This window comes from Zonotrichia leucophrys, chromosome 2 (assembly GCF_028769735.1).
Source record: "Zonotrichia leucophrys gambelii isolate GWCS_2022_RI chromosome 2, RI_Zleu_2.0, whole genome shotgun sequence".
In the NCBI taxonomy this organism is placed as follows: Eukaryota; Metazoa; Chordata; class Aves; order Passeriformes; family Passerellidae; genus Zonotrichia; species Zonotrichia leucophrys.
Window position 1 is genome coordinate 63,232,957 of NC_088171.1, and position 24,426 is coordinate 63,257,382.

The 24,426-nt window shown below is 45.3% G+C and overlaps 3 protein-coding genes across 4 annotated transcripts in view; 2 read left to right on the plus strand and 1 right to left on the minus strand.

Moving 5' to 3' along the window:
* Nucleotides 1-343: 343 nt before the first annotated feature.
* On the plus strand, nucleotides 344-10,139 carry SIRT5 (sirtuin 5). 2 transcript variants are annotated; one of them, XM_064705203.1, is made up of 9 exons: nucleotides 344-508; nucleotides 1,020-1,158; nucleotides 3,182-3,315; nucleotides 4,843-5,068; nucleotides 6,459-6,546; nucleotides 6,932-6,985; nucleotides 8,121-8,244; nucleotides 9,511-9,626; nucleotides 9,972-10,139. In XM_064705203.1, exons 2-9 carry the CDS (start codon nucleotides 1,044-1,046, stop codon nucleotides 10,045-10,047), a joined length of 933 nt encoding a protein of 310 aa, XP_064561273.1. In that variant the 5' UTR covers nucleotides 344-508; nucleotides 1,020-1,043; the 3' UTR covers nucleotides 10,048-10,139. The 2 variants fall into 2 exon arrangements, with proteins under 2 accessions (XP_064561273.1, XP_064561272.1); XM_064705202.1 differs by lacking the exon at nucleotides 344-508 and adding an exon at nucleotides 515-781.
* A 79-nt stretch (nucleotides 10,140-10,218) lies between these two features.
* On the plus strand, nucleotides 10,219-14,422 carry NOL7 (nucleolar protein 7). Its single transcript, XM_064705205.1, has 8 exons — nucleotides 10,219-10,452; nucleotides 10,964-11,024; nucleotides 11,125-11,189; nucleotides 11,361-11,392; nucleotides 12,314-12,410; nucleotides 13,012-13,133; nucleotides 13,209-13,286; nucleotides 14,059-14,422. Exons 1-8 carry the CDS (start codon nucleotides 10,271-10,273, stop codon nucleotides 14,130-14,132), a joined length of 711 nt encoding a protein of 236 aa, XP_064561275.1. The 5' UTR covers nucleotides 10,219-10,270; the 3' UTR covers nucleotides 14,133-14,422.
* A 366-nt stretch (nucleotides 14,423-14,788) lies between these two features.
* The window catches only part of RANBP9 (RAN binding protein 9), a 38,770-nt gene continuing 29,132 nt past the window's right edge, over nucleotides 14,789-24,426 (minus strand). Inside the window, exons 8-14 of the mRNA XM_064705201.1 lie at nucleotides 24,153-24,261; nucleotides 22,564-22,754; nucleotides 20,866-21,013; nucleotides 19,034-19,155; nucleotides 16,818-16,969; nucleotides 16,049-16,160; nucleotides 14,789-15,767 (exon numbers count right to left, since the gene is read on the minus strand). Of these exons, the coding sequence (XP_064561271.1) occupies nucleotides 15,637-15,767; nucleotides 16,049-16,160; nucleotides 16,818-16,969; nucleotides 19,034-19,155; nucleotides 20,866-21,013; nucleotides 22,564-22,754; nucleotides 24,153-24,261 (965 nt within the window). The 3' untranslated portion in view covers nucleotides 14,789-15,636. The remainder of the gene's footprint in view (nucleotides 15,768-16,048; nucleotides 16,161-16,817; nucleotides 16,970-19,033; nucleotides 19,156-20,865; nucleotides 21,014-22,563; nucleotides 22,755-24,152; nucleotides 24,262-24,426) is intronic.

Genomic DNA, 24,426 nt, shown 5'->3' on the forward strand with positions numbered 1-24,426 from the left:
TCCAAAGGGAGGGGGGAATATGTGTCAAAACCTTTGACTGAAAAGGACCGTAATGATTTACGGTTGTTGGGGAAGAGCGGAGAGGAGGCGGCTGGATGAGAGCAGGCGCTGCCTTCTTTATGCAGCAAAACATGCTAAAAACAGAGTTCCTCATTAAGGGAAAAAAAAAAAAAAAAAGTGTGCTGTCCAACGGAGCGGAGTTTTCATCCGTGAAGGCGTAAACTGCGAACGCCCGAGGGTGGACCGCAGAGAGGGATGACGCTGGAAAGCCATCCAGCTTTCCTGACCTACTTGCGTCTCATCCCAGCTGGTACGTGCGCGCTCCACAGGGCGCAGGGACAGCGCAGCGCCGGGAAGCGGCTCCCGGCTGCCTCCCGTGCATCCATCCACGCCTCCATGCCGCCTTAACCCCGCGGCCCTTCCCCGCGGGAGGGCGGAGCGGCGCAGCGCGGGGCGGGACGTGCGGCACCTCACGCCTCGGCCTCGGCCTCAGCCGCCGCCGCCCGGGGTGAGTCGCAGCGGGCGGGCCCCGAACTCGCGGCCCCGGGCCGGCGTGAGGGCCCGGCGGGCGGAGCCCCGACCTGAGGGCCCGGCGCTCGCCGCCTCCCCCTCGCCGAGGCTCCGCCTGCCCGCGCTGTCCCCTTCGCCCTTCTGCGGGCCGGCAGATGCACGTAGGCTCGCAGCCCGCCGAGGCTCCGTCCCTTGCTTTTCCCCCTTCTTCTTAAAATGCCGGTGGTCCTGGGAGCTGCCTCGGGTTAGCAGCGCAGTTCGGGAGCGTCGCGTAAGTTGAGTGTCGGCCGAAAGCGCCGCTCTGGAGCGGGGCTGATCCCCCCGGTTCTGAACAAAAGCGGTGATCCTGGCCCCAGGGTCTCGGGCTGGGGTGATTCTGTGTTCTGCAGGTGCAGGAGGAAGCCGTGAGGAACGCTCGCACCTGGTTCTTTAGGGAGAGCCCCTGACAAGAAGGTGGCAGAAATACGCACCCTGGCTGGGCCGCTGATGTTTGATTTATTTCTCCCCAGGTGAAACACTTCCGAGGGATCCTGATGTGTCTCTTTCAATCTACCGCTAGAAGGTTGGTTTCCCAAGTGCATTGTGGACTTAAGGCCTCGTCTTCAAAGAAACAGAAGTTTTGCTTGGAAATGGCCCGTCCCAGTTCAAGTAAGACGTGTATTTGTTTGCTTTAGCACCCCGGACAGGTTTTTAAGGTGGAATTGAAGTGCTAGGTTTTATGTGCTAGGTGAAATCCATGGCTTACTTAAAAATGTTTAAAACAGTGTGAAGTTGCTTTATTTGTCCCCCAGAATAGTAAAATTACCTTTCTGTGTCCATTTTCTGTAGAGTTCCAAAAACCCTTGCAGTCAGCATGGTTACAACATAAACACGTTTTTAATGTTTATAGTCTATGCACATAAGTATGCAATGGTTAATTGCATTTCCCTTTCATAATGCTAATGAGTAATAAAACTAATTCCTCATTTCTTTATACAAAACTGGGCCTTGAGCATTTGTAGCAGTTCAGGAGCCCTGTTCAGGCTAGCAGTTAAGGCTGACCTCTTTGCACCTGTTTGGGGGTATTCTGGTTTTGTTTTTCAATTTGAGAATGTGCCTTAACTTGAAAACTGCACACAGGTACTATAGCAACCCCCTGATGTTGGGTAGCTGAGGCAAACTTGCTTTTTCTGCTGCCTTGAGCATCAGCGTTTGGCTGCTGCCAGAGACCTGGCTGGGAGGGCTTTTGGCCTGAGCTTTACACATTCAGGGCTTGTGAGGTTTGGTTTGCAGCAGCAGTTGGGGCATCAGAACTGCAGCGTTCTCTGCCCAGTCCTGTGGCTCTATGCTGTGGCTCCTGGGACCTCTCAGTGGCTCTTCCTCCCTACAGGAACTTACCTGCCTTTGGGTGGGCTTTTCTATGTGTGGAGGCAGGGAGGGGGTAATTTTGGTTTTTATTTGAAAGATCACTGGTAAATTGTGGGGATTAGGGTTGTGGTGAGCAGCTCAAAGTTCAGCTGGAGGCTGCTCACTCATGGGATACCATAGGAGCCTGTACCTAGGCCAGTGTTGTTTAACACCTTCATTAATGGACAGTGGACCAGAGTGTATCCTTGGCAAGCTTCCATATAATATGAAGCTGGGAGGAGTGGTTGATACTCCAGAGGGTCCAGCCCCTGGGAATAAATAGCCCCAGGCACTAGGACAGGCTGGAGTGACCAGCTGGGCAGGAAGTCCCTGGGGATCCAGTGGGCACCACATTGCCCTTAAGCCAGTGATGAGCCCTTGTGGCAATGAAGGCTCCAGGGCATCTTCTCAATGCATAAAAACAAGGGTGGTCAGACAATGATTGAGTTGTGCAGGAAGGTTATGGAGTCTCTATCCATGGAGACATCAAAAGCCACCCCACAGGACACAGTCCAGGGCTCTGCCTGATCCTGCTTAAGCAGAGGGGGTTGAACAAAACAATCTCCAGAGGTCTGTTCCCACCTCAGCCATTTTGTCATTCTAACCTGTCTTGCTTTAAAAATCATATCTGAGGTAAACTGCAAGAGATTTTTTTTTATCTGTCTGTAGCTAACCTGTTCCTGTTTAATCTTGTCTTGGCTCACATAAAAAGGCAAAGGAAATTTTCCATCTTTTTCCCAAACTACCATGCAGGGAAAAATGGTGGGAATAACACATTTAAAAATATAAAATACAGCTGCAAACTTAGAAAACAGGAAAAATGCCTCAAAAGAAAGCACATTTTCCCAAATTACCTTAATTTTGAAGGTGATACTTTGTGAAAAAAAATCCAAACAAAACCAACAACAAAACAGAAGTATTTTTTTTCATCTCAGGCTCTTAAGTAACAATTAGGAAGCAAACTGTTCCTGGGTGGTGGTGCCAACAGTTATTATTGGTGTAGCATCCAGTGTGGGGTTTTAGTTAAAGGCTCTGCCTTTCCAGTTTTGATTATAATCATGTTTGGCACATGTTGCCCTACTGAGCCTGCTCAGACACTTATTTTGAGGATCTCCAGGAACTGCCCTTTAAATTCCAACATACAAGAAGCTCAGGAGCCAGTAGGTGTTCCGAAATTGAAGTCATGGCAGGTGTGTATGGAAGCCATGTCTGGATGTGTAAGTGTGGCCTCTGAGGGCAGAGTGTGAGTGCCTGAACAGCTCCTTGTTTCCCTGCCCTGGCACAGACATGGCTGATTTCCGAGAGGTGTTTGCCAAGGCCAAGCACATCGCCATCATCACCGGAGCCGGGGTCAGCGCCGAGAGCGGCGTGCCCACCTTCAGAGGGGCTGGAGGCTTCTGGAGAAAGTGGCAAGCCCAGGTAGGTGCTGGTGGCCGTGTCTGCACAGCTGTGCCTCTGTGTCCGTCACACAGGTGAGCATGGAGCGTCGGGAACAGCTGGAGGAAGAGGGTGGAAGGTCTCCCATGGCAGTGCAGCAGGGACGGAGCTCTGCCTGCAGCAGCCTCTGCAGCTCTTCTCCGTGCCCTTGGGGATCTGCTTCTGTCCTTCGGTTTATCATTTGCTTGGGAAATACAACATTCTTGCAGGCAGCTCTGGGTCTTTCTGCCATCCTTGTTTTCCTGCAGTTCAGCTGTTTGCTCATCTTTTGACACCCTCACTGTTTTCCTACCATGTGGGGCCTTTCCTGTTTTAAACTCTTTAGCGTTTAAAACAAACCAAAATATCAAAGGAAGAACTGACAATAGAGACTGGTTTTCTTTTAATCTTGGTGTCTCATAACACCCTTTGAAAATGCTTTAGGACTTGTTTTATTTTGGGGCAGGTTCTTTAATTCTCCCACAGGCTGTCTCTCCTTCTGGAATGATCTTGCCAGCACTGGGATTTTGCCTGGAATGGTCTTGCCTGCCAAAGGGGTGGGAGAGGAGGTGGGAGCAGACACTGGGAGTACAGCTGAAGGCACCAACAATGTGAGCTCTGTGGGGGCCTCACGAGTCTCATCCTGCTGGTGCTGCAGGTGTTTCAGCAGCTGTTCTGCTGTCAGTACCTGCTACCCCAAATGCTGCAATCACCTGCTTTCTTTGTGGCTTTTAATTACAGCACTCCTGAAAGATCTGATGAAGCTAAAAATGTGTCAGAGACATGAGTTTTTGAAACTGGTTTGAATCTAAAGATGAGGGTTTTTGCTTTCAGTGACCATCAATTCAGATAAAGCATGTGTGTGTATAAATGTTTGGTCCTGCTGCATCAGAAACTTGCATTCAGTTTCTCTGTCAGTGGAATTGTGCACTGAGGTGCTGGACTGAGCTGCACCTTGTTTTTGAGAACGAGAAGCCAAAATTAAAGTTACTGTGAAAAGCAGCTTCAATTTTACCTGCACACAAAATACAAGACATTAGACTTTGGTTTTGACAATGGATGTAATTTGGCTTGTGTTACACTTAAAGCAGAAAAGAAATTCATAGCAAAGGAAATACATTTACTTGATGCTGAGTTTTATGGATGCTGTGGAAAAGAGTTGTGGTTGCCAAAAAAAGGATGTGCACTGGAATATCTCATCTTGCTTTGTGCTAAGCCCCTAGTAGTTTGGTAGGGCAGCACAGAGGATGGTTGGAGTGTAGTGTAAGCCCATGTACCACACGATTGTTGTAAGTTATTTCCTCTTTTGATCTGACGCTTTGACTTGTCCCCCCTGTAAGGGCCGTGGAACAATATTCTTATCAACTGCATTTGGTTATAGATAATCTGCTTTTTGATGACCTTGTGATGCAGGCAGTATAAATGCAGAGGTGTAGAAATGCAGCAGTATAAGTGGCAGAGATGCAGCAAGCTTCATCTGGGGAAGGGATTCTTCTTTCATAGTAGGATGACCTGTTACATCTTTTGCAGGAGCTGGCTACTCCAGGGGCTTTTGCGCGAAACCCTTCCCGTGTGTGGGAATTCTACCACTACCGGCGGGAGGTGATGCTGAGCAAACATCCCAATCCAGCCCACATTGCCATCGCAGAGTGCGAGAAGCGTCTCAGCAAGCAAGGAAGGAGCGTTGTGGTCATCACGCAGAACATTGATGAGCTGCACAGGAAGGCAGGCACCAAGCACCTCTTAGAAATCCACGGTAGGAGCTGGCTCACATGTCTGCCACAGGCCAGGAAACCTGGGGTGGGGAGTGGGAAGAAGGGAAAATGGGATAAGTACAGAGAGGAAAGATTTTTGTCTTTAAAATTACATAATTTGCATAAAGTTATTTACAACAACACCCTGTGCTCCTTTGGAAGTTGTTTCAGGTACTTTGTAGCCTCTCTTTATTCCTCACCTTTAGGATCACAGAATCTCATCTTTCTGTTTTTAATGGATTCTGACAGTACACAGGAAATGGTTCTCCCTTCTTGCTTGCACAGTTTTCCGCAGATCCACTTAAATTCATGTGGCTGTGACACCTGGCTGGTTTCACTTAGGAAAGGGGAAAACAATCCTCAAGGATTCCACTGTGTGGTAGGGGTGGTGTCTGACTGCCACCAGTAAATGGTGTATTGGCAAGCCTGGCCTCACCAGGTGTTTTCCCTCTGTCCTGTTCTCACTTGTGCACTTCTTGGCTACAGGAGGACAAAGGGACTGGAAACAATTGAGATTCCCTTACCTTTCTTTCCTGCAGCCAGTGGCCCTCCCCCTCTCTTCCCTGTAGTCAGTGGCATTCCTTACTCCCACAAGGTGCCAGAGGAGCACATGGCAGGTGCAGCACCCTGGGGTCAGCGGGGGTTTGGGATCTGAGGAAGTGTACAGGTGTGGAGAGGAAGAGGGTGTGGAAGCCCTTCTCCATCCCTGGAGGTGACCCTACTCGTTTTTTCACTTCTCAGGCCCTGCCACAGGGTAGAAGTCTCCCAGGACAAAGACCCATCCTGGTCCTCCAGTCATGTGATGCTTTTTAACTCAAGCATCACTAAAGGTGTAAATGGGATTTCCCACCACCACTTTTGTGCTTTGGACACAGGAAACGTGCACAAGCTGTTTAGCAGCTGTGGACCCAATGAAGTCTTGACAAGAGTTTAATTTTGGTTATTTGTATTCCTTACGAAATGGACACAATTTTTAGCTCTTGGCTATATTACACATCTCGACAGCATGTTAGTAATGCTACAGAAGTTTTGGGGGTGGAGTTTTGCATCAAACAAAATGGTGTTGACCAGCATATTTTATTTTTTCAAAAAAATGTTTCTGATGTAAGAGGAAAAGCAATAAACAGAAATCATCTCCCTCAGTGATATTTTAAATTATGACTTTCCTGCAAAATATGTTATGGGACTGTGTATTCCTCATGTCCTGAGGCAGAACAAGGTGGCACAGTGGGACTGTCTTTGCTGTTGCATTCCTGTTGTAAGTTACCTGCAAGGCACAGCCTTCAAGGTCTGTAAAGAGCAGCTGTCCAGGATAAACACAACCACTTGCCTGCACAGCCACACCTCAGAGCCACTGCTTCATCCCTGATGTTTTCTCTTTGTGTGTTCCAGGTAGTTTATTTAAAACTCGGTGCACCAGCTGTGGAAACGTAGCTGAGAATTACAAGAGCCCGATCTGCCCCGCACTGGCTGGGAAGGGGTAATCCATTCTTTCTTTCACCACTAAAAAAGGAAGTGAGCAGGGGGATGGGCCAGGCATATACTCAAAGATTTTTTAGGACTTTTTTCCCTTTACATTTCACCAGACCTTTAGATAATTACATAAATAGTTGTTGTGCCTTTGACAGTTTTGGCCAGCTTATTAAAGTTGCTCAGCTTCAGGATAATTCTGGACAAATTCCTGCCTGCCTCATGTATGGTATTTTAGGATTGTAGTAGGTGTTCAAGTTGGCTGAAGTTGCAGATTCTTTGATTGGAGGGTGTGCTTTAGAGAATATGAAGGTTTTTAGAGAATGTTAAGTTTTTATTAATCTATAAAATACCTTTTGTACTGGTGAACATGTATTTCCATTTTGTGACTACAGGGCTCCAGATCCTGACACAGAGGATGCTGCCATTCCAGTTGAAGACCTTCCTCAGTACGTATGGACCACTTTGTTGGGCTGTTACCTCTTCATGCTTTGTGCATCTCAAAGCTTCATGTTACTGTTCATGTTGTTTTGGAAGGACATTCCATAGGAGACAAAGAACTCTGTGCAGGGGGACAGAATGTAAGAAAATAAAGATAGTGTAGAAAGTAGTCTTACCCCTAAGGAGTTGCAGCTGGGCCAGTTATCAAAGATTAGGAACAGGCCTGACTTTACCAAGCCACAGCTGTAACCAATGAGAAGAAGAGTGCTGTAAAAGAGTGGGGTGGTTGAAAACTGGGGTCAGTTGGCTGCTTTGTGAAGAACAAAGAGTCAGTACTCTGAGGAGCTACTCATGAGAAACACCAAGAAGGTATGAAACTTTTGCGATAGGAGATAGCAGTATGGAACCCCTGCAATAGGATGAGAACAACTCTGGAACTCTGCCCCAGGAAACTGAGTCTAAAGTTACAGGGGCATCAGACAAAGGAGCATGTAGAAGTTATCATGGTGATAAAGGCGTCACATGTTTGTGTACCTGAGCACCAAGATGAAATGTGGCCAAATTCCTGGGGCTTGTAGTAAGTGAAGTAGTAGGACAATTGCAGCAAGAAAGTGAGTGCTACAGCAGTAAATGTTTTGTTACTTTGCAGGTGTTACCCTCTGTTTTTCTGGAATACCACGGTGGGGTCCCCTCACAGGCACAGAATGTGCCACGATGCTTTTTTATGTTGCCTGAAGCTTTGCCTTAGCTAGTTGCAGATGGAAAAAGCCACCATATTTTTCATCTGATTCCTAAGGAAAAAGAGGCTAACAAGATGCTTCTGTCTTTTGGGTCATTTTCTCCTTAGAACCCTGTCAGCTAGTTTGTTAAAGCTGATGGAGGCTGAGTTTTAACTTTCATGCATTTCCAGAGCTGAGTAAGGGGAAGACACAATTAAGTATCTGTACTGAACAACTTTTCAGCACCCCCTTCCTTGGGATCATGCAGTACCATGTGTGTAGCATGGAATGATCTGCCTTCTGTCCAGCACGTGGTAGAGGAGGGTGTGGGGAGGGCTGTGAAGGAGGAGAGAGGATGATGGCACTAAGACTGCCCAAGGGAGAATGCGAGCTGCTGACGTGTCCCTGTGTGGTGTGTGAGCAGGTGTGAGGAGGACGGCTGCAATGGGCTCCTGCGGCCCCACGTGGTGTGGTTTGGGGAAGCCCTGGATCCCGGCGTGCTCACGGCGGTGGAGAAGGAGCTGGATATTTGTGACCTCTGCTTGGTCGTGAGTGGCGCTTTCCTTACCTGTCCTCTGAACCGCCAGGGAGGCCACGCTAGGGACGTGGCAACTCCTGGGCAAAGCAGATGCATCTGAGCTTCCCTGAGGGAACTGAAAGCCCCAGAGGGCTTCTCTGGTGTCAGTGCAAAACATTAAAAGACCTTTCCGTTTGAAAACGTACACAGACTACTCAGAAGTCAAGTACACAGGGGTTAGAGATTAGACAATGCTGTTTGGCTGTTGAATTTTACTCCCCCTCTACTCTGCTCTGGTGAGACCCCACCTGGAATAGTGTGGACACTTCTGGTGCCCCCAGCAGAAGGACATGGAACTGTTAGAGCAAGTCCAGAGGAGAGCCACAAAGTTGATAAGGGCACTGGAGCACCTTCCCTGTGGAGAGGCTGAGAGAGTGGGGCTGCTCAGCCTGGACAAGGGAGGGCTCTTGGGAGACCTTACAGCAGCCTTCCAGTACTGAAAGAGGCCTGCAAGGAGGCTTCATCAGGAACAAGGGATGATGGCTTTTAACTGAAAGAGAGTGGCTTTAGATTACATATAGGGAGACATTCTTTACTGTGAGGGTGGTGAGGCACTGGCACAGGTTGCCCAGAGAAGCTGTGGGTGCCCCATCCCTGGAAGTGTTCAAGGCCAGGTTGGATGGGGCTCTCAGCAACCTGAGCTAGTAGAAGGTGTCCCTGCCCATGGCAGAGGGGTTGGAACTAGATGATCTTTAAGGTCTCTTCCAATCCAAACTGTTCTGCCATTCTAATTTCTCAAACAGTAAAAAATACAATTATTTTGATGCTCAGTTTGAAAAGGAAGTAAGCTATAATGTGCTGCTTTTTTGCAAGGTGGTTTACATGCCGTGTACGTTCCAGATCCCTAACCAAAACACTCGCTTAGACTGTCTTCCATTTGCAGAATGACCTAAAGTAACAGAAGGAAAGTTTCGTTGGGTTGTTATTTTTCCTTGAAGACAAAGTGTGTCATTTTGTTTCTGGGATTTTTTTCCATGTACAGTTACAAATGGGTTTTTTTGGGCTGCATCAGAGAAACAATTCCTGATTGCTGTGCTAAGTTAAATAGTTACATCTGCAGTGACACTGATCAGATACTGATTCGGTTTAATTTCTGAAGGCATCTCGTAGGCTTCAGTGCACGTACAGTTGTGAGAATGTACAGTTGTGAGAAGGGCCGTCACCTCGGGGCTGGGTTGGTTTTGTCTGTTTGAGTGCTGTCCTACCACTTTTGTGCCTCCTGTCCCACTGCCCGCAGGTCGGGACCTCGTCCGTGGTGTATCCTGCGGCCATGTTCGCCCCGCAGGTCTCGGCCAGAGGAGTCCCGGTCGCGGAGTTCAACATGGAAACCACTCCAGCCACCGACAGGTTCAGGTAACGCTGCTCAGGGAACGCCTTCAGTCCCCTCCTTCCTGCCCCTGGTCCAGCTGCCAAAACGCTGGGTTAGACAAATACGGTCTAGTTTGCCCCCCGCCTTATGAAATATTGAGTTTCTGTTAAAAAGTAAGAAAAGAGGATTCTTCTTCCATGGTGGAATTTTCATCTAAGACACAAACCGTGTTATTTAAAGGGTGAGGCTGAAGTCTGTCCCTACGCCCCACAAGGCCTAAACTCCTCTCTCCTCCTCGTCTTTCCTCCGTCCCTGCCGTGCCCCCGCCAGGTCAAGCAGCGGGATGCGCCGGTGTCTGCCCGCGCCCTAAACCTGCCGCTTCCTTCCAGGTTCCACTTCCCGGGCCCCTGCGGGACCACGCTGCCGCCGGCGCTGGCGCGACACGAGACGGAGATCATCTCTTGAGCCCTGGGATCACCCCCGGAGTGCCGGGGCGGGCGGGCCGGAGGCGGCGGCGGGACTCGTCCCACGGCAATAAAGGCGGGGCGGCAGAGCCACCTCTGGTGTCCTGTATTGTGTGTGCGCGCATCCCGCGGGCGGGGCGGGGCTGGGCGGGTGTCCCGGCGCTCGGCATTCCCCGGCGGAAGGCGGGAGCGCTTCCGGGGCGGGCGGCGCAGGGGCCGCGGCCATGGCGCGCCGGCAGAAGGCGAAGGAGGCGAAGGCGGCGGCCGCGGGCAAGCGCAGGGCTCCCGCCGCGCTGCCCAGCCCGGCCTCCTCCTCGGAGGACGAAGCCCCGGAGGAGGTGCCCTTCGGCGTGGCGAGGGAGGCGGCCGAGGCCGAGCGGAAGCTCGTGGGAGAGGCGGCGCGGAGGTGCGGACACGCCGGGGCCTCCTGCTCCGGAACGGCGGCTCCCACACCAGCGCTTCCCTCCTCTTACCCCCTCCGCCTGGCCCCGCCCATCTCCCCTTTCACCCCTCTTACCGCCGCCTTAACCCCTCGCTTGCCTCTCTAATCCCCACCTCCACCCCTCTTACCCTCTTAGACCCCTTTTTACCCCTTTACACGCCTCTTTCCCCCTCTTATCCTCCCCTTATTCCCTCCCTTATCTCTGCTTATGTCCCCTTGTTGTGTCCTTTCCCTCCCTTCTTACCCCACCACCCTTCTTAGCCTCCCTGGCCTCTTCTCCTTCCTTATCCTGCCCGTAACCCCTTCCCCCCTTTCACTTTTCCTATCCCCTCTCCCTTATCCCCCCACTTGCCCCTCGTCACCACCTCCTTTGCCCTTCCAAGCCCCTCCAAGCCCTCGTTCACCCCCTTTGCCCCGCCCGTAATCCCCCCTCTCCCACCATGGAATGCTGACGGTGGCTCCCGCCTTCCCGCAGGCACCGGGAGCTGCAGAAGGAGAAGCGGCGGCGGCACCAGGAGCTGTTCGCGGAGCAGAAGGTACCGCGCTACGCCCCGGCTGTGTGTCTGTGTGTCTGTGTGTGTGCGTGCCGGCCGTGTCCGTGCCCGCCTGACTCCCCGCTCTCTCTCTCCCCCGCAGAAGCGCAGGCTGCTGCCCGAGGCCGTGCTGCAGGAGCTGCAGGAACTGCAGGATGTGTCCGCACGGTGAGGGGACGTGGGGAGGCAGCGGTGGCTGTTGGGATCCCCCTCTCCGGATCTCCCACCCCTGGGGCAGCCCTTCTGGGAGTCCGTACTGGAAATGGGGATTTCACGGCTTTAGTAAAGGAAGGGAGTGTGAATTGAAGAGTAACCTGTTGCCTTCCCTTTGCTCCCCAGGCCGGCTGAGCAGGCTGCGGCAGATGACCCAGGTATGTTACAGCTCGCTTCGCTAACGAGGGACACATCTGGTACTTCAGGAGTTCATTCCTGTGCCAGAGCTCCAAGGGGGAGCTCTGGTGAAGACACTTTCTCCAAGTCTTAATCATGAGCACACTGCACAGATTCTTTTCCCCAGGAAAAGAAATGTCTGAGGAAAAATACAAAGTTAGATTCAATCTAATTCTTACACCTTTTACAGAAATCACTTGCTGTGCAGTGGTTTCAGTTAAATAGCCTGAAGTGTTTAAGGAAATCATGGGCAGGTGTTACAGCAGAAAAAGCAAGGTTTACTAAAGGTGGATTAATATTTAATCTTCATTTAAGTTATAGAGGCTCTTCCTGGGTAGAGTTGTTAAATTGCCTCTATACTTTATATATCAAACTACAGTTCAATTGCATCTGTAGGATATTAAGTAACTCTTTTCAAACTCAGAATTACAAAATCAAGAGTCTAGAGTGTTTACAACTGCTGTTTTTGCTTCATCTGTGCTTTGAAGTACTTCAGAAAAAATCTTTTATTTAAACAGTTCTCTCATCCAGCCCTCACATGCTGCTGTATGTGTAACTGCTACTTTTTCTTGCTTTTATTAAAAAAAGATCTGTTGTATTGACATAACAAAGAAATGAGCTGGGAATGAAGCAAGACTGAAGCCAGAGTTGGATTTCCCTTTATGGGTTACCCACAGCTGTTGTGTTGCATTGAATTTTTGTCCAGTGACGAATCCCATTTTGTTGATGCTGAGGAAAGCTGGCTAGCAGTAGCAGGGTTGCTCCCCTCAGCATATTTTTCCCTCCCTCTTACAGCTGTTCATCCTAGTCAGTGCTTCTGAAAAATGCTGCTTGTTTTAAGTCCTGTTCCCATTTCACTGACTGGTTTTGATTTGTAACCTTTGGGAAATTTCGTTTACAAGTTACTCTAGATGAAGAACTTGAAGCTGAGGCTGTAGAGCTGGAGCAAGGCCAAGCTGAAGTGCAGGAGAAGAAAGGCAAGAGGAGGAAGGGTGCCAGGTAGGAGGAGGAGATGATTTTGCCTGATGTGGGAAGGTCTGTTCTGCATGGCTGTACCCTTTTCTGCACTTCATGTTCCCCCATCCTTTGTCTGACTGAAAGCATATTTATGTGCTAGAAGTGCCTTTAATATCTTCTGGTTTAGCATACTTATATATGTGTGCATACATATATATATAAGATAGAAATAATTTTTGCATATTACATATATGTAACTGCTATGAGATGGCTGGGCAGTCATAAGCACAGCAGTACACATTGTGTTGGGGGCTGGTTGAGCACCACATTCCTGCATTTCAATCTGTTTTTCTCTCTGCTCTTTATTTCATTGTCACTGATGGCCCTAGAGAGGAATTGCCCTAGCTTCTGGTAGGATGAGCTCAGGACGCCCAAGGAAACTACTCAGGGCACACAAAGGCATAGGACAACAGCTTGAGAGTATTGGTCCAGATTTTATTTTTTAATACTGCCACAAAGCTCATCTGAGTATCAGAAACCATCACTGGCTGCTGCTGTGCTCGAGTAGCAAAGCTTGACAGCAGTGTGTGCTGTTCTGGATCCTGTAACCACGCTTCAGAGGTTTACATCTTTCTTTGACTAGGACAAAAAGGAACTATGTGGCTGTGTGCTTGAAGGACCACAGTGCCACAGGCCTCCACCAGCAGCTGGCCAAAGACTTCCTAAATGCTCAGCTCTACGGGCCACACACCAACCGGGTACCAGGTAAGCACTGCTGCTCTTGGGTGGAGCCTTGTCTGTCTTGAACTTGGCTGTTATTAACACTTGTCTCCATTGCAGCAAATGAATTTTTCTCCCTTGCAAACAAGAGAGCCCCTGTCAAAAAAGCTGCTGTTCAGTTTGTGGACAAGTCTTGGGGTGAGTATAGAAAGTCAGAGTAGGTACTGTTTTCTGCATATGTGGCTAAAAGTAGACTTGAATAAAAGCAGGGTTTCCGTGCTAGAGCATCCTGGCTTCTGATCCTCTAACTCCAAGCACCTGGAGAGAAAGGGAAGGGCAGCAGAGCACTGCAGTCTCAGCAGGTGTCACGGGCACACCCCCCCAGGGGTGGTGTATGAGACACAATTTGAAAAAAAATTTACTTCATTTTTGGTATGCTAAGAAACAGCTCTTGTATTAGAGCCAGGGCTGCTCAGTGAAATAAATACTTAAGGAGCTGTTGTTTCAGCCTCCACTCTCTGAGCTGTTGGAAGGCATTTTAGATGTATCTCAGACTTAAAAGATACCAAGATCCCAGAACCTCGATGTGAGCAGAGGGGAATAGCACCCATTTCTCCTCATTTCCATAATGGACAGGGACAGTTTCACACCCACACATTCTGTGAGGGTCACGAACACAAGAGGGAAAAGTATCTGGTCCTTAGCTAGCAGGGCCTGCTTTCCATCTGTGCTCCATCACTGCAAGCTCCATTGTATTCCCCCCACCCTCCTAAGGAGGCTGGTGCAAACTGCTGCTCCTGGCCAGTGAAATGCACCTGGAGCACATAAAATACTGTAGGAAGTTTATCAGTGTTTGAGGTGGTTGTTCTGCTCTGAAATGCTGCAGCTGCCAAGGGATTGCTGCTTCTCCAGCACATGGGCGCTAAGAAAAATGGTAACTAACAGCTTGCTTTTTTTTTTTTTTTTTAAGGGCAAGATAAAAAGGAAAAAGCAGCAAGGTTTAAGCAACGCTGGCTGGCAGCACATATCAGAAGTGGAGTCTGAAGACAGCTTTTTGAGAAGATGCTGCTAAGGACTTTCAGTGACAGTTGATCTCAACACAACACAGGTGTTTTTCCCACTTCATCATCACTTTGCTTTCAGCTCCAGCCAGAAGGCACTGAGCTGAGCCTGATGGAACTTCCCTGTACTCTCCTCTCCCCTTTCAGAATTTCCTGGGGAAGTTACAGAGTAGCCAGGCCAGTGTTGTAGAACAGCTGGTGCTAGGACCAGGCTTGCTGAGCTGCCTCCGTGAGGCAATGCCTTTGCAGAGAATAAACATCAGCAATGTTGTACCTGTTGTTGTGGATGCCGCATTTCTTACAGCAGGCAGTCACTCCTGCTGCCTCAGTGACGTGTGTCTCTAAGGAAAGGCTGTACCCTAACAGCAGAATCACTACATCAGCTCCCACAGCAGGACACTTCTCTCCAGCCTCAGGATTACTTTCCAGCAGTAAGGGATTTTCCCCATCTGCAGGGAGGCCTGAGTAAGCTTCCTGCACTGTTAGCTAGATCACTGTGTGGCAAGAACACAGCAAAACCTTTCACCTGGACCAGCCCAGCTCCTCGGGGAGGTGGCAGCTCCCCTCAGAGGTCTCCACAAGAGCTGCTGTTCTAGGGTGGAGCTCTAGAACAAGACAATGTAGCATACACGTCCATGCTACCGTGGATGTAGACGTAAGTTTTTAATGGCTGGTTAATTATGATATCACTACATTTTATTGCGATATAGTACTATTTAAGCACTTTTAAAAATGCAAGGTGTACAAAGATTAAATTAAGACTGTAAATTGACTAAATATTTGGTTTTTATATAAATAGGTCATAACCACACTGTGTTGACATGTAATACTGTTATAATACAACAGTTAAACTGGTGAGCCTACACAACAGAAGCTGTCTGTAGTTAAACAAGGAAACGAAGTTGAAAAGACCATGTTAAAACAAAAAACTACTAAGATCAACAGGTTGGGATTGTAAGTAGCAACAAACATATTCACTCAGCTCCTGAGTAATTCAAGTTTTACAGTACACATTAAAAAATATCATTTCTTCCCATCAACACTATATATCCAAACCATTTGCATTTTGCAAATTACACTGATTGAACTATGTAACAATGGGGGTGGAGGTTGGCAAGTCATCCTGCTTGACGTTTACATCACCCACATGCTAATACATCCATGTTTTCTATTCTTCCGTCCCACCACAAGGTAGCAGGATTTTTGGTTTGTTTTGGACAATCGTTCAAAGGATTGGTACTTGTCAATTTGGATGTCTGACGTTACCAGTGATATTTTCAACTCTTAGTTGTCTAAGAGGTTTAAAGATGGAAATCTCCTAACACTAAGTTAGAAATCATTTGCATCATGCTGTAAACTAGGAAGCAACATAAAGCGACAGACTTGTCCTTAGTACATAATTAAAATTCCAAATTCCAGTCAGCAGAGCTGGTCTACTTTCCATGTTGAATATGCCACAACGCCTTTCAGACCTTCAGAATGCATAGCTAGTGTAGGTAGTCTTCCACTGTGGCAAAGGCGCAGGATCCGATTCCTGACCGGGCCATCAATCCTAGACACTGTGACGCCTGTCCCATGGCCAGGGCAAGCGGGGGTTGCTTTGGCAGATTGTGAGTCTCTGAAAAAGAATCACAGTGCAGTTAAAATACCTAATCATTTCATAATAACACACTGAAAACTTGACATCTAAACTACTTAAATCATTCATCTGCAAGTTTACTCTTAGAGCAAGCCCCGAAGTAGGAGCAACAACGTGACCTTGCACAGCACCGTTACAGGCCAATTTTGCTCTGAACTACAACAGCAGGCAAGTACCTGTTATTTTACATATCCTCCAAAATGATCCCTCTCTTCCCAGAAGAGTACACCCAACACTGCTGTCCTTAAGGCCACACTTACCTAGTATTGCACTATTGAGCACAGAGCACACTGGTTCTCTCTGTATGGGGTCAAGCTGATTTCCAACAGGGCTGCTCCAGGGATCAGAATATGCAAGCAAACTGAATGCATCCTGTGGGAAAATGACTTTGATTACATCTACAGCTACAAGCTACTAGTGAAAAGAAGGGATATTTTGTTCAACTGTTTTGATTCAGAATCACAAAGGTGACTGTCAGTATCCATCAATACAAAAAGATAAAAAGAAATTGTGACAGAACTTGCTCCATTTAGGGTTTTTTCCCAAGAGCAAGGCGAAAGGTAGCATTATTTTACTAACTGATGGGCTAAGATAAAACAGACTGAAAATTGCATGCAGTCTTTGGCAGGAGAATTCTTTTCCAGAGCAGTCTCAAATCAAGGCAAACTAATTAACATGCAGATTTTGGGCATCTCTACCAGTCATCCTGTAGTTCATTTATCATTGACAAAAGATCAAAAAGACAAAACCAGAACTTCGATTCCTGAGGGCAAGTTACATGGTCACAAATGAGAAAGGAAAGCACTAAATCAATTTCTGTGTTTAACTGTGTAACAGCCCAAAATTATCTTCCCTGAGCATATGTTGCACAGACAAAAAAGAGCTACACCACAGCTGACCAGAACATCTGCTCTGACACACGTGAAAAATGGCAGAATTTAAGGCAGAACAGTATTCCAGCACAACATGCTGTGGGAAGCTCCTGCTGGGCAGCACAGTTATGCACCTTTACAAGAAGATTAAACATACCTTGAGCATTTTCTTATTCACTGTGTTTTTGCCACATTCTCTTCTTAGCTGCTCACTCATTGCTTGCAATTCTCTTCCAAAATGGATCATCCTTTCAATGGCTGCTTGGCTGCCACCACAGAGCTGGCGTCGTAATTGACTTGAATCTACTTCTAAAGAAACGATATCGTCATCATCACCACGGGCGGGGCCGAGGGTAACAAGCCATGGATCTACAGCCTGACTTCAGCCAAACACAGCTGCCTGCCCAGAGAGAGCAGGTCAGCCTCAGCGCCCACGCGCTCCTGCACCACACACCGGGGAACTGCTCCTCCGGAACATTTAAGAGATCGGATTCACTAATGGCAAAGGCCATCACAGCATGTGCTCTTTTCTGCAAGGGGTAATTTTAAATAACTAGACGGTAAACCAGATTTTACCCTAAAATTTTAAGGGAGTTTAAAAACAACAAAAGTCCCACAGTTCTAACTTTTTAAATTCTTTGGCATTGCATTTCTGAAGATACACCAAATTGGGAACTACTAGTGTGTAAAAAATGCCGAACTTCCTCAACAGCCAGGATGGACTCTGCTACAAGACAATCATTTAGACTGTTCATACTCCTTGCAGAACACATTATCTTAAATCATTTGGCTATTTCAGGCTTCTTTTGTAATCAAGCAGGACATTACAACTGATTTGTTTACTGTTTCATACAATACTCCCAATACTAGTGATTTTAAAAGACATTGATGCAGCTTACGAATAGTAAACTAACACTTGGCTTCTTTTGAAAAATCTGCTTTTTAAAAATTTACACCTAAAGCACTGCATTAAAAAAAAGGCATTTATCCATTCCTTGTCTTTTTTTCATCAATGGAATCAAGTTTTAAAATGAGCATTTTGATAGACTCTTCACTTACAAATCCACTCTTCTTTCTGACTTTAACACTGCTATTTAGTGATGTATTTTTGACTACTCTTTCAAAACAGGATTTTTACCTGGCTACTTTTTTTTTCCCCTTAGATGTAAGTGTATCACCTCTGGAAGATACCCGCCTACTTAACCTTCAATACATAGCACTAAGGAGAATATATAAATATTTCAAAAAGTGAAAAACCACCAGACTCAGCCTGGGGGCAGGGTTGGGGGGTAACCAGTGTAGGTGAAGCACCCACAAATCTTCAAGAAGTGGTGTTTGTCCCTAGCTCAGCCTCATCTAAGACATGACTTTCCAAAGGCAGGAGACGACAAAAAGCACAACTCCCTTGCCTGTGCAGCTGCTGCATGTCTGTCACTGCAAGTCTCTGCAGAAAAGGCTGCAAGAGAGCAAGGACTTGTTTTGGGTTTTCTGTCACAGAAATAAGGTCTTGTTATTATCCAGTTTCAGAGCATAATGCAGGGAGAATGGTCTGCCAGCTTGCATTCCTCCTTGCAGGGCTGCAGGAGAATGCCATTTGCCGTGCCCCTGCATTTCCCAGCAAAGCTGCAGGATCAGCAGCAGCCCCAGAACTGGGAAGCGCTCACAGCGCTCTGCACGCGCTGCTGCGTTCTGAAGGTCTCCAGCTGCACATTTCATTTAAACTACACATTAACTGGCATCTGCTTAAATCAACTGTTTGAGTACCAATTCTGCAGCTGCACAAAGGGCAAGCAGAGGGGATTTAAATACTCATTTGTCACCAACATCAATAGCCATGGCAGAGTATAAAGCAAATTAACTAAAACAAAGTTAATTTTTACCTTATAACTATATAGATTGGGTTTTTTTGGTGGAAAACATGGGAAAAAAAGTTAATTTTTCATTTTTACATTTCCCTAATAAAACTCTTGAGCATTAAATATTAGCACTTCGCATTTCAATATAAAAGATGTAGAATTTCTGTGCTTACTGTGGAGCACAAAGACACCATGAGAACCATGAATGGGAAGAGGAAGAAGCAATTTCCCAACTCAAACACAGGGTGCTACACAACCGGGTGTTTCTCCTCAGAGGTACTTCCTTTAAAATTAATGCTAATTTCAGTAGCCATGAGTTACCCATTTCCCCTGTTCTCACACTGATATTGCACCACCTAAATCAGTGGTTTTAGAATATACATCTAATAATAGCAAAACAATCAAAAATTCAAGATTTGAACTAGTAACCCTAATTTTCAAGTTGGGAAGCATTGCAAGTAAAAACATAACCTTGTTGCCATCACTTAATAAAAATGTAAGAAATATCACTGCAGACCCATTTCTGTGTCACATTCTTCCATTTCGTGATCATGTTTAGAACTACCATTTAGGAAGCCATTGGATGAAGTCTCAGCAACTCCATTGGAGTAGTGATCTGTTTCCATGTCTACATCATTGCTGAAAAGAGAGTAGTAAATACAAGTTTTACTCGTATTTAAGTACTTAGGTTATCTTTACAACTTCATCACACTACTTCCTCATCTTAGCTACTGAAAAGCTGCTCTTAAATATTACCAAGGTAGACCACAGTTTCTTCAACAGCAACTGGTGATACCAGAGCACCATGGAAGTTTCAAGGTTGCCTTAACAATAGTTTTCAGTAAAATACTGTTTTCAGATGCTGAAAATTTAAACATGTCCCCCACATTATTCAGGAGTAAGGAATATAGCACTTACTAAATACAGACCAAAAAGTTCTTACATTGTTTATATAATTGTATATACCCAGAGTTGAAGAAAATGCATTGAGAAAATATACTACTCCCACTTTCCAATATAGTTAGCATTTATACATAAAAAACATAGTTAAATCAATATACATCTTACTTGGAAAATACCGTATTTAGATAACTAATTATTTGGAAAAAATGCTTTCTCCTCTTATTTACTCTGTGGAACAACAGAGGGAAAACAAAAAAAGAAAACCCCAAAGTAAATGCTGAGTAAAGCAGAACACTGAAGAGACACTCAGTGGCAAATGCAGAGCATTCAGCTCCTCACAACCCTCTGCTCACAGAAGTGCTTTTAGAAAATGCCAGCGTGGCTTTGGGGACTGAGCTTTGCTGACAGTTGCATCCTGGTCTGTTCTATTCCATCATGGAGAATAGCAGCCTAAAGCCTCTGTCAAGACCAAATAGATTCAATGTGGAAGTTTAATATCTTGCTTCTAAGCAACCAAAGATACTCAGCTTCCTTTGAGGAAGGAAACCAAAAGGCCTCTCTGACTGGGCAAGAACACAGCCAAGGAACTGTCTTCCCCCCTGAAAAATCTCCAAGTTGCCTGGACACTGCCAGACGTTTTGGCAGAGGCAACTGCTGATGCAAACAGAAATTGTGGAAAGTTAAAAAGTAAATTGTTACTCTTACTTTTTTACCCCAATTATCAGTATTCAACTAAAATACCTTTGGTCATCACCACCACATCATCACATCCTGTGTGGTAGTTTTGGGAATCCATTTGGCACAATGCAGCTGAGTGCTGTTGCATTTCACATCAAATTGGGTTCTGCTGCATCCATGCAACCCAGAGCTTACCCATACTGGTTACGAAGAACCCTACTAACTCTGGTTAAGAGATTTATTTTCACTCTCTGAACTGAATGCATTTGCACTCGTGACAGTGACTGGAGTAGGCAAACAATCCTGGAGTACACAGGGAAAGGGAATCCACACTTCATTTGCATCTCAACTGTGTTTACTTTCCAGATACTGCCACAAATGGAGAGTATCTGGAAAGCTTTTCATTACCTGTGTGCAACACACTTAAATTGGTGTCAGTGGCTTCAATTAAATTAAATTTTTAGAAGTTTTAAAGAGGTAATTAACCTTCACTATGGAACTTCAAAACTGACCATAGCTATAAGCAAGGTAACTTAATTTTGTCCACTTCATTTCTTTACCCCAACAGGAGAAAAAGGTCTATTGAGCTTGAACTGTCAAAACAACCAGAGTTACCACAAGCTGTTGGCTCCTTACACTTTGTTTCAACTGTCCTTAGGGAGGAAAAAAACCATCACATCAAAACCCACTGAAAACTCTTCCCTGCCATGCAAACACGTGGAGAACAGAAGCCTTAAAGAAACTTAGGAACATCTAAAGTTTATTTACCTGGGATAGCTGTTAACCTGCTGTGATCTGGATACATTTATGTTGTTCAGCTCTGGTACATTCAAGCTGGTGGTCGTGTGTTTACTGTGACAGTAAGACTGATGCACTTTATTTGATATTACTCCATTACTGCAACTACTTTCAAACCCTGCAAGGATATTTTAACAGTTGTAGTCATAAAGTGGTACTTACAGATACGTTTGTAAAAAAAAAAAAAGTAAGTGTAGCATTTACTGACCAGGAACAAGTATGCTAAATTTGCCACACAAACTCAAGTACTTCACCTCCATGTTTCAGGTATTTGAACCCTTAAGGCTTCTAGAGTGCAGAAGTTAAGCATTATTTAACAAGTATGAACACAGACACAAGAAGGTTTTTCCAGTTGTACTAATATTCTGGTAAAACCAAAAAATTGCACTAATGTAGAAGATTTTTAGAAAATCTTTTCTAGGCCACTGTAATCATTATGAATGGAAGCAAACATTATTAATTCCTGATCACATAATTCTTTTGATAAATGTGCAGTAGAATTCAGTGCTGAATACTCTGCATGTTGCTATACTTACATACAACCTCCTTCACCATGTAATTATTTTAATTGTTAATATTGTGCTTTGCTAAAAAAATTACACCATGCTGTGAAATTATGATGCCTAGCTAAAATCTCTTCTGACCCTTCTAAAATATAACAGGAAAACTACAATTTGAAGCAAACATATAATTGCCAGTTCCATCAAACCAAGAGCTCCCAAGTATGTTCTAAAATAGGAACAGGTCACAGGAAGGGCTTATAATAAAGAAAGCAGCTGCTGCCATTTACAAAATACCAAACATCAATTCTAGTAATACATTCATCAACCTGCCTCGATTCTCAAAATTACAAAAATTACAGGTACTTTCTACACTACATCCTAATAACCACCTGAAGAACAACCAGAAAATCTGAGTGGTTCTTCACTGACACCCCAGAGAGGAGGAAAAAAAAAGTGCCCCCAGTCAGCTCCAGTTTGGATTTGGAAATTAAGCATAAGTGAAAGCTGATGGTCTCTGCTACCCTGAGAGTCTTAGTCTTCAAGGATGCCACGTTCAGGTATCATTTTAACATGCTCTGCTTCCATTCAGCAGGGGTGCTTTGGAAGGCATGGGGATCTCCCCATAAGCTTGGGACAGCTCTGAACATTAGTGGCCTCCCACTGAAGATTTCCCACTACTTAAATGCTCTAAGAAATGTTTCAGCTGTGCAGACTGAAATGTGGCTGCCAGCAGCATGTCTTTTACTCAACCCTACCACCCGGCCTCTGGTGTTTCCTGCTCAACCACAGCTATTCTGACTTCTCCAACACCACAGGAAATGGATCATATATACCACTTACTGGATTTAACCCATCTTGCCCAAACCATAAATTATCATCAAAAAGACAAGAGAAATATATGTCAGAACTTTCCACCTCCCAGAGGGAAGCATTTTTTAGAAATTGGTGGCAACCTACTTTGCAAGAAGCAAACCCAAGAGCACATGCAAAAATTATGTGATGAAACTTTCATTTTTCCCAGTGACTGGAAATCCCATATTTTAATCACTAACATTTTACTGTTACACACAGCATTCAGCATAAAATCTTAAGTTTATTTAAAAAAAAAAATCCATGTGGCGTGGTACATCCAAATCTGTGTGGTGCATCCTCCACACAAACTTACCAGTGAAGTGTGTGCTGCTCCCTTTGCCTGTTGCCAAATTGTGAATATTCATTCCATGGCTGGGACTCATGCTAGGACTACTGAATGACCGTGGGCTAACAGGGTAACTGTCCTGAGATTTTGGACTGTGGCCTCCCAAGCACCGCACTTCACTGTCTGTACCATTCACCATCTCTATGAACTGACGCACCCTAAACAAAAGGCAAAAAGTTAAGCTAATAAAACCATTTACACATTTCAAATAACCAACGATAGCAATGATTTTATTTTAGTGCTAAATACAGAACAAGTCTGACTCAACAAAATGCTGAATGTCAGTAACCCAATCGTCAATAAGCTCTGGAGCATTCCGCCAAAAATACACAACTACAAATTTGTGAGGGAGCTGAACAGGAATATTATCCTTGGAGGACAGCCTTTGTCACTAAGTCCTCAAAGTCTAGAGATTTAAACTATATTTTCTTGGTCTGTTTTCTTTTATTGGCAGGGGCAAGGTTATTTCTTGAGAAAGATATGTCATTATGTTGTCATGTCTGTCATTTTCTCAAGTAAATGAGAACAGAGTTTGACTGTCTGGAACATTAAGCATTAAAGGGTAACACCTCACATTAAACACCTGCTCTACAAAATAGTTTGAAAAGCAAATTCCCATACAAACCTTCCTTTAGAGGCTGTTGCTCTTTGTGAATTCCATTTTAGATAAGGAGGTTTTACTATGGACTTTAAGGAAGCTCAGAACTCCTGCTTTATGCTTAAGGCTTCAGTAGCCTCAATAGAACAGGCAAAATTTAGACAGACTGAGGAAAAGATAACATAAAATTGATGCTATTGAGTGAAGTCTTTCATCAAAATGTTAGCATTTTGTGAATTCTGTGATAAGTCTGGAGTACTATCACGTGAATTCTGTTCAGCACTTGAGCATGACAGACTTCAAACACACTCCCAGTTATTTAACTGCACATAAAATTAAAGTGCTTTGTTCTTAGAGGAGATAACGCATTTTTCCCACATTCAAACACTGCAATGTGATACAAAATTCTGGAGAACAGCGCAGCTGGCAAGTAAAAATGCCAGAATGAAGGTGTCTATTGTGTACCTGGGAAGCCAAGAGAACTCTTTGGGATTATGGAATTCCACAGTTTTAGCCAGAGTTTTCTAGTAAAGTGGCATGGAATGAAACAGCTCATTTAAGCTGGTCTTGAAAGTCAGTCACTCCTTTGGAGGAACAGACTGACTTATGCCATCAGGATTCTTAACCTTCTTGGATGTGCTACTGTATCAGTTTCCATTTTAAGTTTTACTTAACACCCAAATGGGACTAAATTCATTAAAAAGAACTACAGAACTTAGTTCTGCAGAAAAGTCTACAGGGAGATGTGAATTATGCTGCAAACCAGGACCTCGATGACAAAACCTAGTTAAACATGTAGCAAATAAGAAGAGCATAAAAAAGTGAAATACACACATTTTCTAAAAAGCGCTGCTTAACTTTGTACAAATTTCTGTGAAAGCTTTAAATGAGTAACTGTCTTGTCTCAGAAGGTACTGTGCCATCTATAAACACACATCTGTATAATTTGAAGACTCACTTTAATGCAAATAAGAGATTAGGATTTCTTTCTAGTAAACTTGGATACAACTGTTGTGTTGTTTCAATGGCTTCTCCCATTCTTCCTGCTAAAACCAATTTCTGAATTCCTGTTCACCAAAAAACAAATAAGAGATTAGGATTTTTTTCTAGTAAACTTGGATACAGCTGTTATGTTGTTTCAATGGGTTCTCCATTCATCCTGCCAAAACCAATTTCTGAACTTCTGTTCAGCAAAACCAACATCAGTTAAATGGACAGCTTACGGATTAATA

Excerpts from the sequence above, each read along its gene's own strand:
- SIRT5 (XM_064705203.1), top strand. The coding sequence starts at position 1,044 with ATGTGTCTCTTTCAATCTACCGCTAGAAGGTTGGTTTCCCAAGTGCAT. Across the intron at positions 3,316-4,842 it reads GGAGAAAGTGGCAAGCCCAG|GAGCTGGCTACTCCAGGGGC; the intron begins GTAGGTGCTGGT and ends CATCTTTTGCAG. Across the intron at positions 9,627-9,971 it reads CCAGCCACCGACAGGTTCAG|GTTCCACTTCCCGGGCCCCT; the intron begins GTAACGCTGCTC and ends GCTTCCTTCCAG.
- NOL7 (XM_064705205.1), top strand. The coding sequence starts at position 10,271 with ATGGCGCGCCGGCAGAAGGCGAAGGAGGCGAAGGCGGCGGCCGCGGGC. Across the intron at positions 11,025-11,124 it reads AGCTGTTCGCGGAGCAGAAG|AAGCGCAGGCTGCTGCCCGA; the intron begins GTACCGCGCTAC and ends TCTCCCCCGCAG. Across the intron at positions 12,411-13,011 it reads AAGAGGAGGAAGGGTGCCAG|GACAAAAAGGAACTATGTGG; the intron begins GTAGGAGGAGGA and ends TTCTTTGACTAG.